This window comes from Capricornis sumatraensis, chromosome 16 (assembly GCF_032405125.1).
Source record: "Capricornis sumatraensis isolate serow.1 chromosome 16, serow.2, whole genome shotgun sequence".
NCBI lineage: Eukaryota > Metazoa > Chordata > Mammalia > Artiodactyla > Bovidae > Capricornis > Capricornis sumatraensis.
This window is the reverse complement of record NC_091084.1, coordinates 62,463,010-62,481,872: the sequence shown is the minus strand read 5'-3', so window position 1 is coordinate 62,481,872 and position 18,863 is coordinate 62,463,010. Positions and strand designations below refer to the sequence as shown.

General features: G+C 36.4%; 1 protein-coding gene across 1 annotated transcript in view; it reads left to right on the top strand.

Annotated features, from left to right (window-relative positions):
• The window catches only part of DCDC1 (doublecortin domain containing 1), a 429,528-nt gene that overhangs the window by 230,774 nt on the left and 179,891 nt on the right, over positions 1-18,863 (top strand). Inside the window, exons 15-16 of the mRNA XM_068988045.1 lie at positions 2,600-2,718; positions 16,452-16,512. Of these exons, the coding sequence (XP_068844146.1) occupies positions 2,600-2,718; positions 16,452-16,512 (180 nt within the window). The remainder of the gene's footprint in view (positions 1-2,599; positions 2,719-16,451; positions 16,513-18,863) is intronic.

Below are 18,863 nucleotides of genomic sequence, written 5' to 3'. Positions count from 1 at the left end.
CATATAAGCTTGCAGCTGAAAGCATTGCAGTTGTTGACTCTTGTGCATCTGTGATCTCCTCTTTGTCTAGTGCAAAAGACGCTGACATGAACATTCAACTCACTTTTAGATGGGCTGATTAGTTAGTACTCCAGAATGTTATTTAAACTAGCATAGAGTTTTGCTATAGTCCTCAGGCTCACCATTTTCATGAGATTTGTCTGAATATCAGTTGCTTCCACTCCTTAGTCTTTATTGTTGAGGTTCACAGAGCCTGGTGAATCAGTATGATATAGTGATAGAGTAAGACCATACTCCAGTTTTAGTTTTAGTTTTAAAACTCTTAGTTTTAAAAGAAATCCCTGAGTATAAAATGTGAACAATGCTTAACACAAAACCTATGTCTTGGCATTATTTTTTTAAACTTTATTCTTACATTATTGAATCAGATTTAAGTTGAGAATATATAATTGCTCTCCCCTTCCCTTTTACTATTAAAATACATTTTACGATTGCCACCAAATATTTATGACTGGAAAGAGATGATGCAGCTTGTTTCTACCCTTCTACTGCCTCCCTTTGTCTCCTCCTTATAGACTATTTTTGCTTCTTCCTAGCACTTCCATGGAGAAGGAAATGACAGTCCACTTCAGTACTCTTGCCTGGAGAATTCCATGGACTGAGGAGCCTTGTGGGCTACAGTCCATGGAGTCGCAGAGTCAGACATGACTGAGCGACTTCACTTTCAGTGAGTGCAGAGTCACTCAGGCCAGTATGTTGCTACTTAGTTTAGGGGATAGGAGAGATTGAAATTATTTTGTCAAATGAAATTTTGAATTACTCTTAACTATTAATTTTGCTTTTCAGAGAGCTAAAACCAAAAATTAGAGTAATTGAGACACAAAGGTACTAAAAAATATTATCCACTTCATTGACAAAGGCAGAATGAGATTAGATATTTCTTAAATCTGTTTCCAACCTGGAGACTCTCTTAACTACTAGTCCTTCTTATTAATATGTTGTATTTTATTTCTGATTTAGAAATAATATTGCCATTTTGTTAAAAATATGTTAAACATTGTATATACATTTATTATCTCATTTAATCTCATACAAATTATGCAAATTTTCATTACACAGCTGAAAAACTCAGGCTAGTAGGTGACAGAGGAAAGATTCTTGGTCTCTCTAACTTCAAAACTTATGCCATTTTATTGCATTTCAATATAAAACACTTCTCTATATCTGACCAATATATGAGCATTGATGGAAATATTTTAATTTTAGCATGACCACTGAATACCAGTGTGACCTCAAATAAGTCACATACCATATCTGGGCCTTAGTCTTCTGGTAACAGAGTTGGACCAGTTGATATGGAAGATTATTTTTCCAGATCTCATATTCTCTAATTCTGTGGTGTCTCTTTCTAGAACTTCATGATATCAAAAATCTTGTACTTATCTAAAAATTTTCCTGAAAGAATTTAAATGCTTGGTGCAAAGAATATGAATTTTGGAGTTAGGTCAGAATTAGAATCATTTCTGTGATCTTGGGAAAGTTACTTAGCTGCACTGAACCACAATTTTCTTATATATAAAATGAAGTTAGTCCCATTTGTCTTGCATAGTGGCTATGGTGATTGAGAAAATATGTTTGAAGTTGAAGCATACTATCTGGTATACAGAAAGTGTTTAATAAGTGGTGATTCTTTTTCCTCACCCCAAGGAATTCCCTTTCTCTATAGACAAACATGTTCAAATGAGGATTCCATTCACTGCTAATTAGAACAAAAGTTTACAAAAATACTCTTTCCCCTAAGTCATTGTGTAGTTTTTTCTCACACAACAAAACCATGAGAAATAAAAGTCACATGTTAAAAGGAAAACAATTTTGAAAATCTTCTAAGATTTAAAGTTCTATCCTTTTTTTTTTCCAAAATAAATTAGTTTACCTGTTAAAACAGAGAAGTTTCCATGCCATAAATCCTCAATATGTGTAAATAAATTCCTCAGTGGTTGTCACTTATTTAAAATGTTGTGTCGATTTACTAAGTAAGAAAATTGTTAAATGCTCAATTCAAGCAATATTCTCAATCAACTTCCTTATCAGAGAATCGTAACATTTAAAATGAAAGTAGTTCATAAACTACCTTAAAATGTTTAACCCATGGTACTTAGACCCAGAATAAAACTTTAAATTGGTACCAGAGGTTAAGGATTTGTTTCAGTCTTTTCAGTTCACTGCCTTTATTTATTTATTTTTTTCTGTGCATACATATTTCTAGTAAGCTCTGTAGTTATAACTATAACAAGTGACACGTAATGGACCCCAAATCACTACACTGTGAAATATGCACAGAAAAAAAGGACAAATGAAGATATCAAGGTCTGTTTTATTTTGCGATGAACTGTAAAATGCCACCCTTGTCCAACAGAAGATCACTGATTCCTAGCGGGGCTCACTGACTGCTAAGTTGTGGGTAGTGTTTCACTTTCAGCAACTGTTAATATCCGAGTTTATCCAGGCATAATGACCTCACTATTTGTGACACATTGTTGAATTTTCTGGTTCTTTTAACTTATTTAGACCTTTCTCCCCCCTCTCTATTCATTGGAAGACTGGAATGATCCTGAGCCAAGCAATAACTCAAAGCTGTCTAGCTATTGGTCATCCAATCAGAGTCAAGGCTACTGACGGAACATCACTACAAGGATACAAATTAATCCTACAGAAAAGGTAATGTTTATGAGCTGTGTACCTGAAAAAAAGAAATGTTAATTTCAAGATTCCTGAGCAGTCAAATGATCATGCTTTCTGGCTTAGATGGAATATTCCTTATGTTTTAAACTTGTGTTCAAAATATCAATATTAATTTTTCTAACATAAGCTTGAAAACATATGCCACTTAATTAGAGTGTGTCTTAGATATTTTTTAAAACTGAAAAGTTGCCTTCAGTATACATCTGTTGTAGACAAGCTGCTGCTTTACTGTGTAATTATTGGAACTCATTTCTTTGTATCCATTTTGGTTATTAATTTAAGAATTTAATGTGTTATGTGTATTCCTAACCTTTTTCCATCTTCTGAATATGAAATATTGAACAATGAAGGAAAGATCAAGGAGAGAAAAAAATTCTGGCTAGTAAGGCTCCAAAAGTGTCATTCTTGTTTGTTTTTTCTGACTTGGAGGATAAAATTAAAAATAGATTTAGAAGGAAAAATTAGCAATAAGGAAGAAAGGTGATTTATCTCCAACCACTTGGAAATATTGTTTCCTAAATCTGTTTTCTATTTCATTTGTCTTTTGCTTTTACCTAGTGTTGATAAAAACAAGTCTTATTGTATTTCAAGACTTAGAAAGCTATTAGCCAACTACTCTGGATGGATAGACAATTAGGATGTGCTTAGGGCTAAAGCAAGAATTAGGGCATTTAGGCACCAGAGAAAGTTTGGCTCAGCCACAAATATAGAAGGGAAATTTTCTCTAACATGCAAAGCATACTGTCCAATAGGTATTAAAATATTACATAGTGGTTTAAAAACATGATCTACAGAGTCAGATTTCGAGGTATAAATCCTAGCTGTAACATTTACTGTAACAACACTTACTTACTCTAACAAAACAACAACAAAAATTCTGAGCCAGACACTATTTTAATTCATTTATACTGTATTTTTACATTTAAACTTAACAACACTTGATAAGGTAGGTAGCATTACTATCCTTACAGGTGGGAGATTGAAATATAGAGTTTAATCACTTACTCAAGGTCATATCTAAGTAACTGGGGAGGAATGCAAAGCCAAGCAACTGTAATCTATAAGTCACTCTTAGCCACGAAACTATGTAGTCTGTAGGTCAAAATCCAATCATACAATTGCCAGTGAGTACCAAGTGTGGTAGTAGATACCTCAGAGAATGAGTAGGGTACATTAATTGAAACACTCAAGCAGAAGGAAGAGAGGGACAGTAGCTTGCTATCACACAAACTGGCCAGTGTGGGTAGAGTCCTAAACACATAGTTCCCAAGGAGGAGCAAACAAACCCAAAGCAAGTCCCAGGCTAATGTGGTGCTATACATGGAGTAGCTAACAAGTTTTCTGGGGCAGAATCAATGCTGTAAACTGGAAACTCACAAAGCATCAAGTTGCAATAATAACAAGTGCAAACCATGGGACATGGAACCAGAGATGCTTCAGCTCACTTAGTCCAGGGTTATAATAAAGAGAAGAATCAGTCAATTGTAACTGACCTAGAAATGATACAGATTATAGAATTAATACACAGGTGATTAAAACAGTTGTTATCATTGTATTCCATATATTCAGGTAGCTAGAGGAAAGATTGAACATGTTAATAGAGACACAGAACATATAAAAAGACTCAAGTCAAATTTTTAGATATGAAGACTTCAATGTATGACTTGAAAAATATGCTGAATTTGTCTAATAGCAGATTAGACATTGTGGAAGAAAATTTTAGTGGACTTAGATACCAAAAGAAACTATTCATAGTGAAAACCAGAGAGGAAAAAATATGGATCGAAGAAACATGAACAGAGCACTGGTGGTTGTGAAAAGCTTCAGATGGCCTCATCTCAGAATGATCAGAGTCTCTGAAGGGAAGATCAGGGAACAGAAAAATATTGGGAAAAAATGATGTCTTCTAAAAATATAGGACAAAAAATTTCAAAATTTTGTGAAAACTACAACCACACATCCAAGAAGTTCAACAGATTTTAAGCATGAGAAACACTAAGAAAAGAAACCAAGAAATATCATAATCAAATTCTTTAAAATTAGTGATAAAGAGAAAAATCTTAAGAGTACACAGGAAAGGCATATTTATTACGTACAGAAGGAATAAAGATAAGAATGACAGCAGATTTCTTGTTGGTAACAATAAGGGTGAGAAGAAAGTGGAAGAATATCTTTAAAAGCTTAAAGAACAAAAAAGCCAACCTATCAATGTAGAAATCATTTCCCAATGAAAATATTAATATCTTTTCAATATTAAGGCAAAATAAAAAAATTCAGATATTAGTCAGAAACTGAAAGAATTTATCACCAGCAGACCTAGAGAACAAACATTGTTTAAAGAATTCTTTCAAGCTGAAGAATATTGGTATCAGATGAAAATGAAGAGCACTGGGAATAATAACCACATAGACAATATAAAGATCTCATTTCTTAAGTCTCTTTAAAGTATAATTTTTTTGTTTAAAGCAAAAAATAGTAATATATTATGGAGAGAAAAACATGTAGATGCAAAATATATGAAGTTAACAGTACAAATACCAATAGGAGGAATGAAAGAAAGATTCTCATACTGTATTTGTCAAGTGGTATGATATCTGGTGGCTCAGCAGTAACAATCCACCTGCAATGCAGGAGATGCAGGTTCAATCTCTGGGTCAGGAAGATCCTCTGGAAAAAGAAATGGCAACCCACTGCAAAATTCTTGCCTGGGAAATCCCATGGACAGAAGAGCCTGGCAGGCTACAGTCCATGGATCACAAAAGAGTCAAACATGACTTAGCAACTAAATAACAACAATGATATCAACTGAAAGTTAGACTGATAAGTTAAGGATGTCCTATAAGTTAAACAATATCCTATTTCAATAATGAATAGAACATGTGAGGAGGAAACTGTGAGGATACAGAAGACTGGAACAACACTGTCAATCAACTTGACCTAATTGATATTTATAGAAGAACATACCGAAGAACAGCAGAAGACATATTCATTTAAAGGAACAGTACATTAAATCAAATGGAGTATATTCTAGCTATAAAACAAGTCTCAATACATTTAACAGAATTTAAATATTATAAGAAAGATTCTCTGGCCATAATAGAATTATACTAGAAATCAGGTAGATTTCACAACAAGGTCCTACTGTATAGCACAGGGAACTTCATTTAATATCCTGTGATAAGCCATAAGAGAAAAGAATATAAAAAAGAAAGTATATGTGTATGTATAACTGAATCACTTTGCTGTACATCAGAAGTTGACGTAACACTGTAAAGCAGCCATATTTAAAAAAAAAATAGCAGATAGCTTTCTGGAAAACCCTCAAGTATCTGGACTTAGGTAACACATTTCTAAATGACTCAAGAACCAAATAAGAAATCAAAATGGAAATTAGCAAGTATTTTTGAACTGAATGAAAATGAAATGGGATGCTGATCAAGAAGTTCTTAGATGGAAATTTATGTAAATACCTATATAAGGAAAGAACTGAAAGTGAAAGTTGCTCATTTGTGTCCACCTCTTTGTGACCCATGGACTCTATAGTCCATGGAATTCTCCAGGCCAGAATACTGGAGTGGGTAGCCTTTCCCTTCTCCAGCAGATCTTCCCAACCCAGGAATCAAACCAGGGTCTCCTGCATTATAGGCGGATTCTTTACCAACTGAGCTAAGAAGAAAGATAGCAAATCAGTGACCTGAGCTTCCATTTTGAGAAGCTAGAGTAAGAAGAGCAAATCAAACTAAAAGTAATCAGAAGACAGAAAATAATAAAAGTTAGAGTAGAAATCAATGAAATAGAAAATAAGAAAAAGAAAAATCAACAAAATCAAAAGCTGGGTTTTTTTATTCAAAGATCAAAGAAACTGATAAACCTCTAGCCAGACTGCTTAGGAAATTAAGGAATAGGACACAAATTACCAATGTCAGGAACGAGAGAGGTGATATCACAGTTATTAAAGAGATCATGGAATATTTTGAACAAAAAAAAAGAAAGTGAAGTCCCTCAGTCGTGTCCGACTCTTAGAGACCCCATGGACTGCAGCCCACCAGCTCCTCCATCCATGGGATTTTCCAGGCAAGAGTACTGGAGTGAGTTGCCATTTCCTTCTTCAGGGGATCTTCCCGACTCAGGGATTGAACCTGGGTCTCCCGCATTGCAGGCAGAAGCTTTACCCTCTAAGCCACCAGGGAATGGTGATGATTAAAGGCCAATTTCTTCAAGGGCACAAATTGCCAATGTCTACTCAAGAAGAAATAGGTAAGCTGAATAGTCCTGGATCTCTTAAAGAAATTAAATTTTTAGTTAAAAACTTTCCCACAAAGAGAACCTCAGATTCAGATGATTTCATTAGCTTCACTTGGGAATTCTTTCAAATAATGCCAAGTCTCCATTTCCTTACATAGAAAATAGGAGAGGGAATACTTCCTAGCTAATTCTATGAGGCCAATATTATTCTGAAAGCAGAAATCAGAGAGACATTACAGGAGAAGAAAATCATAGACCAATATCCCTTGTGAACATAAATGCAAAAAATTCTTAACATTTTAACAAGTTGAATACAATAAAAAAGACAATATATCATGACCAAGCAGTGTTTATCCCAGGAGAATGAAGTTGAAAATCAATCAATGTAAATCACTCAATTGGCAGACTGAAAAGGAAAAAAATCACAAACATCAAATTGATATAGGAAAAGCTTTGAACAAAGGTCAGAATCCCTTCCTAATAGAAAGTTTTCTATTCAGAAAACTGAATAGAAGGAAACTTTGTCAATATGACAAAGGGCATCTACAAAAAAAAACATACAGCTGACATATTTAATGATGAAAGACTAGGGCTTCCTCTTAAAGTCAAAAACAAGGCAATGTTGTCCACTCTCACCTATTCAGCATTGCATAGAAAACAATAGCCAGTATAATAAGAAAGGGAAAAGAAATAAAAGACATCTAGATATGAACTGATGGAGAAGGCAATGGCACCCCACTCCAGTACTCTTGCCTGGAAAATCCCATGGATGGAGGAGCTGGTGGGCTGCAGTCCATGGGGTCTCTAAGAGTCAGACACGACTAAGCGATTTCACTTTCACTTTTCACTTTCAGGCATTGGAGAGGGAAATGGTAACCCGCTCCAGTTTTCTTGCCTGGAGAATCCCAGGAACGGTGGAGCCTGATGGGCTGCCATCTATGGGGTCGCACAGAGTCGGACACGACTGAAGTGACTTAGCAGCAGCAGCAGCAGCAGATATGAATTGAAGAAGTAAGTTCAGTTCAATTCAGTCACTCAGTCATGTCCAACTCTTTGCGACCCCATGAACCACAGCACTCCAGGCCTCGCTTTCCATCACCAGCTCCTGGAGTCCACTCAAACCCATGTCCATTGTGTTGGTGATACCATCCAACCACCTCATCCTCTGTCATCCCCCTCTCCTCCTGCCCTCAATCTTTCCCAGCATCAGGATCTTTTCAAATGAGTCAGCTCTCTGCATCAGGTGGTCAAAGTATTGGAATTTCAGCTTCAACATCAGTCCCTCCAATGAACACCCAGGACTGATCTTTAGGATGGACTGGTTGGATCTCCCAGCAGTCCAAGGGACTCGCAAGAGTGTTCTCCAACACCACAGTTCAAAAGCATCAGTTATTTGGTGCTCAGCTTTCTTTATAGTCCAACTCACATCCATACATGACCACTGGAAAAACCATAGCCTTGATTAGATGTATCTTTGTTGGCAAAGTAATGTCTCTGCTTTTAATATGCTGTCTAGGTTGGTCATAACTCTCCATCCAAGGAGCAAGTGTCTTAATTTCATGGCTGCAGTGATTTTGGAGCCCAGAAAAATAAAGTCAGCCACTGTTTCCACTGTTTCCCCATCTATTTCCCATGAAGTGATAGGACTGGATGCCATGATCTTAGTTTTCTGAATGTTGAGCTTTAAGCCAACTTTTTCACACTCTTCTTCACTTTCATCAAGAGGCTCGTCAGTTCTTCTTCACTTTCTGCCATAAGGGTGGTATCATCTGCATATCTGAGGCTTTTGTTATTTCTCCCGGCAATCTTGATTCCAGCTTGTGCTTCCTCCAGCCCAGCGTTTCTCATGATGTATTCTGCATATAAGTTAAATAAGCAGGGTGACAATATACAGCCTTGATATACTCCTTTTCCTATTTGGAACCAGTCTGTTGTTCCATGTCCAGTTCTAACTGTTGCTTCCTGACCTGCATACAGGTTTCTCAAGAGGCAGGTCAGGTGGTCTGGTATTCCCATCTCTTCTGACTTTAATTTCAAATGGTATGATTATCTATGTAGAAAATTCTATGAAAACTGCAGACAATTTCTACAACTAATAAATGAGTTTAGCAAGTTTGAGAGCTTGAGATATATATATATGTATACACATATATAAACAATATATATATGTGTATACATATATATATTATTTATATTCCTGTACACTAACAAGAAGCAACTTTAGAAGCTAAAATTTTAAAATGCCTATTATAGTAACATCAAAAGTATGACATGCTTCAATATGAATCAGATAAAATATGTACAAGACTTGTGTACTGAAAGCTACAAAACATTGCTCAGTAAGAGTAAAGAAGACCTAAATAGATGCAGGGATATACTGTATCCATGGATTGAAAGACTGTATGGTTATGATGCCCATTCTCCTCAGATTGACCTATAGATTTAATGCAATCTCAATAGAAATCCCAGAAAGTTTCTTTTATAAAAGCTATCAAGGTAATTTTAAAATCCATATAGAATTGTGAAAGATCTAGAATAGGCAAAATAACTTTAAAGAACAAAATTACCTGATCTCAAGACTTACTGTAAAATAAAAGTAATAAAAAACAAAAAAATAGCAGTAACGAAAAATGGCATGTTATTGGCACCAAAGTAGACAATTGGATCAATAGAACAGGATAGAACATCCAGAAATAGATCCACACATATACGGTCAATTGACTTTTGACGAAATTGCAAGAGAAATTCAGTGGAAAAAGGATTTTCTTTTTTTTGGCAAATGGTGATGAACAATTGGATATCAATATATAAAAAAACTGGTTCGTATGTAATACAATAAACAGTAGTTAGCTCAAAATGGATTATAGACTTAAATGTAAAAACTAAAATTGAATATTTTAGACAAAAGCAAAGGATTAAATATTTATGATCTTGTATTAGCCAAACTTTCTTACATATGATGTCAAAAACATGATCCACAAAAATATAAATTGATAAATTGGCCTTCATTAAAATTAAGGCTTTCTGCTTTTTGAAAGGCATTGTTAAGAGAATGACAAGACAAGTGACACACAGGAGAAATATCTTCAAATAATAGATATTTGCAAAATACACACAAGAAAAAATGGGCAGGTAACTTATTTGGACAAATACTGTAACAAGGGAGATATACAGTTGGCATATGAAAAGACGCTAATCATTCAGTCAGTTCAGTTCAGTTGCTCAGTCGTGTCTGACTCCATGCCAGGCCTCCTTGTCCATCACCAACTCCGGGAGTTTACTCAAACTCATGTCCATTGAGTCGGTGATGCCATCTAACCATCTCATCCTCTGTCATCCCCTTTTCCTCCTGCCTTCAGTCATTCCCACCATCAGGGTCTTTTCCAGTGAGTCAGTACTTTGCATCAGGTGGCCAAAGTTTTGGAGTTTCAGCTTCAGCATTAGTCCTTCCCATGAATATTCAGGACTGATTTCCTTTAGGATGAACTGGTTGGACCTCCTTGCAGTCCAAGGTTCTCTCAAGAGTCTCCTCCAACACCACAGTTCAAAACCATCAGTCCTTCGGTGCTCAGCTTTCTTTATGGTCCAAGTTTCACATCCATACATGACCGCTGGAAAAACAGTAGCTTTTACTAGATGGACCTTTGTTGGCAAAGTAATGTCTCTGCTTTATAATATGCCATTTAGTTGGTATTAATTTTTCTTCCCAGGAGAAAAGTCTAATTTCATGACTGCAGTCACCATCTACAGTGATTTTGGAGCCCACCCAAAATAAAGTCTGTCACTGTTTCCACTGTTTCCCCATCTTTTTGCCATGAATTAATGGGACCAGATGCCATGATCTTAGTTTTCTGAATGTTGAGTTTTAAGCCAGTTTTTTCACTCTCCTCTTTTGCTTTCATCAAGATTTCTTCTTTGCTTTCTGCCATAAGGGTGGTGTCATCTGCATATCTGAGGTTATTGATATTTTTCCTGGCAATCTTGATTCCAGTTTGTGCTTCATCCAGTCCAGCATTCCTCATGATGTACTCTCCATATTATAAGTTAAATAAGCAGGGTGACAATATACAGCCTTGATGCTAAATATTAGGGGAATATAAATACAACTAAAATTAAGTAACACCACATATGTAGTAAAGGTCCAGTGTTTAAAATGTGACCATATTGAATGCTGGTGAAAATATGGAACAACTGGAACCCTCATAGTTGGTACATGGTTTTACATAGTTGGTAGAAATATAAATGCTTCAAAACTTTGGAAAATAATTGATACTCTCCTAAAATATACACATATATATATATTTACAAAATCACTGCAGATGGTGACTGCAGCCATAAAATTAGAAGACATTGCTTCTTGAAAGAAAAGCTATGACAAACGTAGACAGCATATTAAAAAGCAGAGACATCACTTTGCTGACCAGGGTCTGTATATTCAAAGCTATGGTCTTTCCAGCAGTCATGTATGAATGTGAGAGTTGGACCATGAAGAAAGTTGAGCACCAAACAATTGATGGTTTCAAACTGTGGTGCTAGAGAAAACTCTTGTGAGTCCCTAGGACAGCAAGGAGATGATCCTAAAGGAAATTAACCCTGAATACTCACTGAAAGGACTGATGTTAAAGCTGAAGCTCCAGTACTGAGCTGAGCATTGGAAAAGACCCTGATGCTGGGAAAGATTGAAGGCAAAAGGAGAAGAGGGTGGCAGAGGATGAGATGGTAGGATGGCATCACTGATTCAACGAACGTGAACTTGGGCAAACTCCAGGAGATGGTGAGGGACAGGGAGGCCTGTCCCCTGGTATGCTGAAGTCCAGGGGGTCACAAAGAGTCAGACATGACTTAGCAACTGAACAACAACAAATACATACATATATGTACACACAAACACACACATATGTGTGTGTATTTATATTTATATACAGGTAGGTATATACATACCTGTAGTTTATTGCCCAGCCTCTCCTCAGTTATTCAAGGAATATGAAAGTCCTTATGAAGACTTGTACATAAATGTTTATAGCAGCTTTATTTCTAAAGCCAAAAGTAAAAACTGGAAACAACCAAAATGTCCATCCATAGGTGAACAGATAAATAAATTATAGTGTATCTATATAGAAAATAATACAGTGAAGTCGCTCAGTCATGTCCGACTCTTTGCGACCCCATGGACTGTGGCCTACCAGGCTCCTCTGTCTATGGGACTTTCCAGGCAGTAGTACTGGAGTGGATTGCCATTTCCTTCTCCAGGGGATCTTCCTGACCCAGGGATCGAACCTGGGTCTCCCGCATTGTAGACAGACGCTTTGCCGTCTGAGCCACCAGGGAAGTCCTATAGAAAATACTGCTTGACAGTAAAAAGGAACTAACTCTTGATTCACACAACAATATGGATGAATCTCAAAACAGTTATACTGAGGAGAAGAAACAAACCCATTAAGGGTATGTATTGTTTGATTCCATTTGCATAAAATTTTAGAGAGTCCTAACTAGTCTAGATGCAGATGGTGACTGTAGCCATGAAATTAAAAGACACTTTTTCCTCGGAAGAAAAGCTATGACAAACCTAGACAGTATATTAAAAAGCAGAGGCATTACTTTGCCAATAAAGGTCCCTATAGTCAAAGCTATGGTTTTTCCAGTAGTTATGTATGGATGTGAGAGTTGGACCATAAAGAAGACTGAGCATCAAAGAATTGATGCTTTTGAACTGTGGTATTGGAGAAGACTCCTGGGAGTCCATTGGACTGCAAAGAGATCAAACTAGTCCATCCTAAAGGAAATCAGTCCTGAATATTCATTGAAAGGATTGATGCTGAAGTTGAAGCTCCAATACTTTGGCCACCCAGTGTGAAGAGCTGACTCATTAGAAAAGACCCTGATGCTGGGAAAGATTGCAGGAGGAGAAGGGAACGATGGAGGATGAGATGGTTGCATGGCATCACTGACTCAATGAACATGAGTTTGAGCAAGCTCTGGGAGCTGGTGAAGCACAGGGAAGTCTGGCATGCTGCAGTGCGTGGGGTTGCAGACTCAGACATAACTGAACTACTGAACAATGACAACTAATCTAGGAAGATCAGTGTTTGCCTGGAGATAGGAGGGTAGGAAGGGACAGGAGGGCATGATTACAAAAGAGCACACAGAAACTTTGGAGATGGTTTTTGAGGGGTGAGAGATCTGGATATATGTTCATTATCTTGGTGGTTGTGATGCTTTAAAATGTGTACATATGTTTCAAAACTTAGCAAATTTTATGCTTTAAATATGTGTCTGTCAGTTGTATAATGTTTTATAATACTTTCAGTTATTTCCCATTAAAGTTGTTTTTAGTAATTACAAAAGGAGAAAAAAAAAAAACCCTAAGGAAAAACCCAAAAGTTAAAATGATGAGTAGGGAATGACTAAGTGGTTATTTTAGAAGGAAATGGTGAAGGAAGACCACTCAGTGTGATCCATGGTCGAGGTAAAAATGGCAGGTGTGTGGAAAGGTTATATGCAGCTTGATGAGCATGCTCTTCATGCCCAGGGCTTTCTCTGGACTCACTGCATACTGAAGCTAGTGCTGATCCGGTCCTGAAATTACTTCCTACTCTGGCCAGGATTATTGTGGAATTTGGGTGGGATTAAAGCTTAAACTCAATGTTCTTATTGCCTATAGAGAAGAGAACTTGGGAATGGAAAAAGATGATAATTAAAAACAAAACATAACTGTTGTAAGTTTAACTTGAAACATCTGTATTTACATGAAAAGATTTGGTTTAATTTAGAAAGGAAGGAAAGTGATCAAGGAAGAGAAGGAGGAATTTAGGATGGGCAGGAAAAAAAGGAGACTCTCTATACAGATGAGGATTTTTGCCTTTGTATTGATGCAGCTTGCCTTTAACTGAGAAACAAAATCTCTTGTGAGGCTACATTTTGTAAGGACCAGGATTTTTAGAACTCACTCACCTCTGGATAAGTTTATCTTTTCCAGAGCATCTGAAATGCTTGTGTTTTATTTCTTTAAAAACATAACCATATTTCATTATATAACAATAAATATCCTCATGTGGCAGCAACTTTTAGTGATAAAAATTTTTCCTCTTCTCCTAAGTAGTATTAATATCATGTGATTTTAGCAAAGGTATGAATTAAGACATTGCCTTTTATATGCTAAAAATAATAGAACCGACACTTAAGATAGCAACCTGACAACTACAAAGAATATCATAAACATATCATGCCTCATTAGTTCAGTTATGTCTCATTTGGTGTCACTCATCTTATTCTTATTCAATATAGTAAGTGCTTGCACTTGTTTGTCTTTTAATAATTGTCTGTGGTGTGTATAAGACCATGAAGGGATGAAAGACAAGCCAACAATGTCATTATCAATTGATCTCAAAACCATAAAAACATTAAAAGCATAAACCAAAAAATAAAAAAATGCTTCTTTCTAAAAGATATTTGGGGTATCAATTAGACAAACCAATTGAATCAAAGATTTTTTTTTTTTAACACCATCATTTAATCTGGATTTTACTTCAGTTTGTAAAGAACGTGGATTATAGGATCTGGCCTGTACTGTTAAATTCATAAACTTAAAGCAATATGCACACATAGATACAGACACATATACACACATCCATTTACACACAGAGGTTAGATTATGGACAGTAAAAACTGGGGAGCTACAGATTTTGTTTGATTTGCACATTATTATAGTATTTGTAATTAGTTATTAGTTTATAGGGAGAAGGCAATGGCACCCCACCCCAGTATTCTTGCCTGGAAAATCCCATGGACAGAGGAACCTGGTAGGCCGCAGTCCATGGGGTCGCTAAGAGTCGGACATGACTGAGCAACTTCCCTTTCACTTTTCACTTTCATGCATTGGAGAAGGAAATGACAACCCACTCCAGTGTTCTTGCCTGGAGAATCCCAGGGACAGGGGAGCCTGATGGGCTGCCATCTATGGGGTTGCACAGAGTCGGACATGACTGAGGCGACTTAGCAGCAGCAGCAGCAGCAGCAGCAGCATTAGCTTATAGAAACAGGGAGATTTCATGCAAAAAATTACTGGCCTGTATTGAAAAAATCAGAATGGGCAACACTGAACTTTCATCCTCTCATTACACCATTATTCCCCCTCTGGATGGAACATATACCCTCCAGTTTACTGTATTCTTCACAATTCCCAGTGGCAGCCCTCATGTTTAGTTCTAGCCAGCTTCATTGATTTCTGTTACCAGTCTTTAATTATCAGAACCCTTCATATTCCTCACAGCTCTGCTTTCCTCTCATATTCTAATTTCATTTTCTTTTAATACTGTCTTGTTCTTCTTTACCCAAATTTGACATTTAAGGCTTAACCTTGCCTGCTGTTTCTAACCCATACCCCATTTATTTAATCACCAAATCAGTTCTTCTTTTATAATACTTCAAGTACGTGGTCCTTTCTTTCCTTGGCTCTCATCATTCTAGTTCAATGTTTTCCAAAGTCTTGTCCATAAACCACACACATCCAAATTCCCCAGAATTCTTGTGATTGGAATCATTTGTGATACCTAGGAATGTATATTTCTGGGAGTCCAGACCTTAAGAATCAAAATCTCTGAGGATAGGGGCCTGGAGACCTACATTATTAATAAGCACCCATCCCAACATGCCCAGAAAATTTTCATGTTTTCTTACATAATGTGGGTGTAGGTGAAAGGATAATGTGTGCTGAACCATTACGTACATTTACGTTCTCTGCCCAGATCATATAGTTCCTTGCTTTAGAATAGAGCATTACCTGACACCTCTTATTCTCAACCACTGATGCTTCTGTCAAAACTCTGAGGCAGTAGGAAAACTCTTGTTTAACATCCCATTACCCTTAATTTAATTCATTTGTCCTATCTCTGTAAGGTTTCTAAATATTAATGAATACGTGATGAGTTAATTTAGGCATAATTAGCTTCATCACATCTTAGTTTTTCTTTCTTACTCAGACTTAGCTCAGAAAATCTGATGTTCCTTAATAAAATGTCCTAATTGTTTGAGAAATAGGTGCCTGAGGTTCCTAATTTTCCACAGTATCTTTTTTTCTTCTCATCCTCTGAATCCTTTTATTTAATTAAGCCCCCTTCTTTCTGTCTCACGGAAGATCATTTTTGGGGATGGAAATTTCTATACTATTCTTATTGACTCTATTTATTCTCTAGACCCTTAATCACTGTTGCCATTGGTCATACACACACGTGCACACACACATACACACTCATTCACACACCCCCACAGAACTTTGGGTACTAAAGCAATTAGGTGTCTTAGGAAAGGCTTTAGCTGCCGAGGTAGCAGTGATGGTAGTGGCATGGGAGAATCCTTAGAATGTGTCCAGTCCTGCCAGACTGAGGAAATGATATTTCTACTTGAAACCTACAAACGTGTTAATGGGGAGAAAAATTGTCAATCTCTAAATTACATTTTCATTACAGACATAAAGGAGATGATTCTCAGAAGTGGGTGTTTGGAACTGATGGTTGTATTTATTCTAAGGTAAGAACTATAAACCGCAGCTTTATTCCAAATTATTTTTCTTTTTTTATATTCTTATAAAATGCACTCAGTTATTGAGAGCAAGAAATGCTTTTTCTGAACAAATGATTTCACTCTGTTTCTAGAAATTTAAAATTTAACTCAATTTGACTTGACACTTTCCTCGGAAGTTTTGCTTGACTTAAAACAAGTTTTCCAAAGCCAAATATAATTTTCTTCAATTCATGGCTGTGATACAACCTAGAATTTGGGGGCATCAATTTCCTTCTATTTTTAAAATACATGTATTACTTTTTAAAATTGAGCTATAATTGATGTATAACATTGTGTAAGTTCAAGGTGTACAATGCATTTATTTGTTCCATTATATATTGAAATATGATTATCCCATAGCTAACTCCAGACATACAGCACTGTATAAGTTTAAGGTATAGAGCATACTGATTTGGCTTCTGTACATCATGGAATGATTACTGCAATAAGAGTAGTAAACATCCATCATTTCATACAGATACAAAATAAAAGAAAAAAAGACTTCCTTGTGATGAGAAATTTTAGGATCCATACTATTAGCAAGTACTATATATAACAAGCAGTAGCATTAATTATATTCATCATGAAGTAAAAGTGAAAGTTGCTCAGTCATGTTTGACTCTTTGTGACCCCATGGACTAAAGTCCATGGAATTCTCCAGGCCAGAATACTGAAGTGGGTAGTCATTCCCTTCTCCAGGAGATCTTCCCAACCCAGGGATTGAACCCAAGTCTCCCTCATTGCAGGTGGATTCTTCACCATCTGAACCACCAGGGAAGCCCAAGAATACTGGCATGGGTAGCCTATTCCTTCTCCAGCGAATCTTCTGGACCCAGGAATTGAACCAGGGTCTCCTGAATTGTAGGTGGATTCTTTACTAGCTGAGCTACCAAGGAAGCCCTTATTTTGTGCATTAAATCCCTAGTACTTATTTATCTTATAACTGGAAGTTTGTACCTCTCCTCACTCCTCACTTCTGGTAACTGCAAGTCTGATCTTTTATTCTATGAGTTGTTTGTTTTTGAAGTTTAGTTTACTACAACAGTATGTTAGTTCCAGATGCATGATACAGTGATTTGATATTTCTATGCATTACAAAATGATCACCACAATAAGTCTAGTTACCATCCGTCACTATACAAAGATATCATATTATTATTGATCACATTCCTCACACTGTGCATTTCATTCCCATAACTTATTTTGTAATTGGAAATTTGTATCTCTTACTCTCCCTCACTTCACTCATCCTCCCCAACCCTCCCCTCTGGCAATCACCTATTCTCTGTATCTATGACGCTGTTTATGCTTTGTTATGCTTCTTCGGGCTTTCCTGGTGGCTCAGATGGTAAAGAATCCACCTGTAATGAGGGAGACCTGGGTTCAGTCCCTGGGTTGAGAAGATCCTCTAGAGAAGGGCATGGCAACCCATTCCAGTGTTCTTGCCTAGAGAATCCCCATGGATAGAGGAGCCTGGCTGGCTACAGTCCATGGGGTCAAGACTAGTTAGGCTTGACTGAACAAATAAGCACATGCATACACACACACACACACACACGTGCTTGTCCACTGGTTTTGTTTTATAGATAACACGTATTAGTGAAAATATGTGATATTTGTCTTTCTCTGTCTAAATTGTTTCACTTAGCATAATACCCTCAAGGTTCATCCATGTTGTCACAAATGACAGCGTTTCCTTCTTTTTTATGGCTGAATAATATTCCATTACATACATACATACATACATATATATATATATGTATAAATATATATGCCAGGAAAACATACCATTGTGTTAGAAGTCAGGAGAGTGGATATAGCTGAAGAATGTTAGGGACTGAAAGAGGCCATGTGTTGCTGTTTCCTTTCTTGACCTGGTTGTTTGGTTAAACAGGTATTCACTATGTGCAAATCGATTGAATTTTACACTTATGATATTTGTATTCTTCTGTATGTGTATTGTATTTATAATTACAATGCTGTACACCTGAAGTTAATGTAATATTGTAAGTCAACTATGCTTCAATTTCTAAAAGTTTGCTTTAGTAAAATGAGATTTGCCTTGAGTCCTCAAGATTTCCTTCCTGGTTCTGTGATTCCAAGTCTAAATAGAATGTTAATTATCAAGATTTAAGAGAGGCAAAATTAAACTAATCACATGGTATCTGTTAGTGTTTGCCTCAGAATCCCACCATCAGGATTTCAGAAATGTCAAGAATCAAACTGAAAATACATGGTATATTATTTTTACAGTAGTACTATAAAAAGTACCATAAACTTGGTGGCTTAAAATAGCAGAATTTTTTTTTTCTCACAGT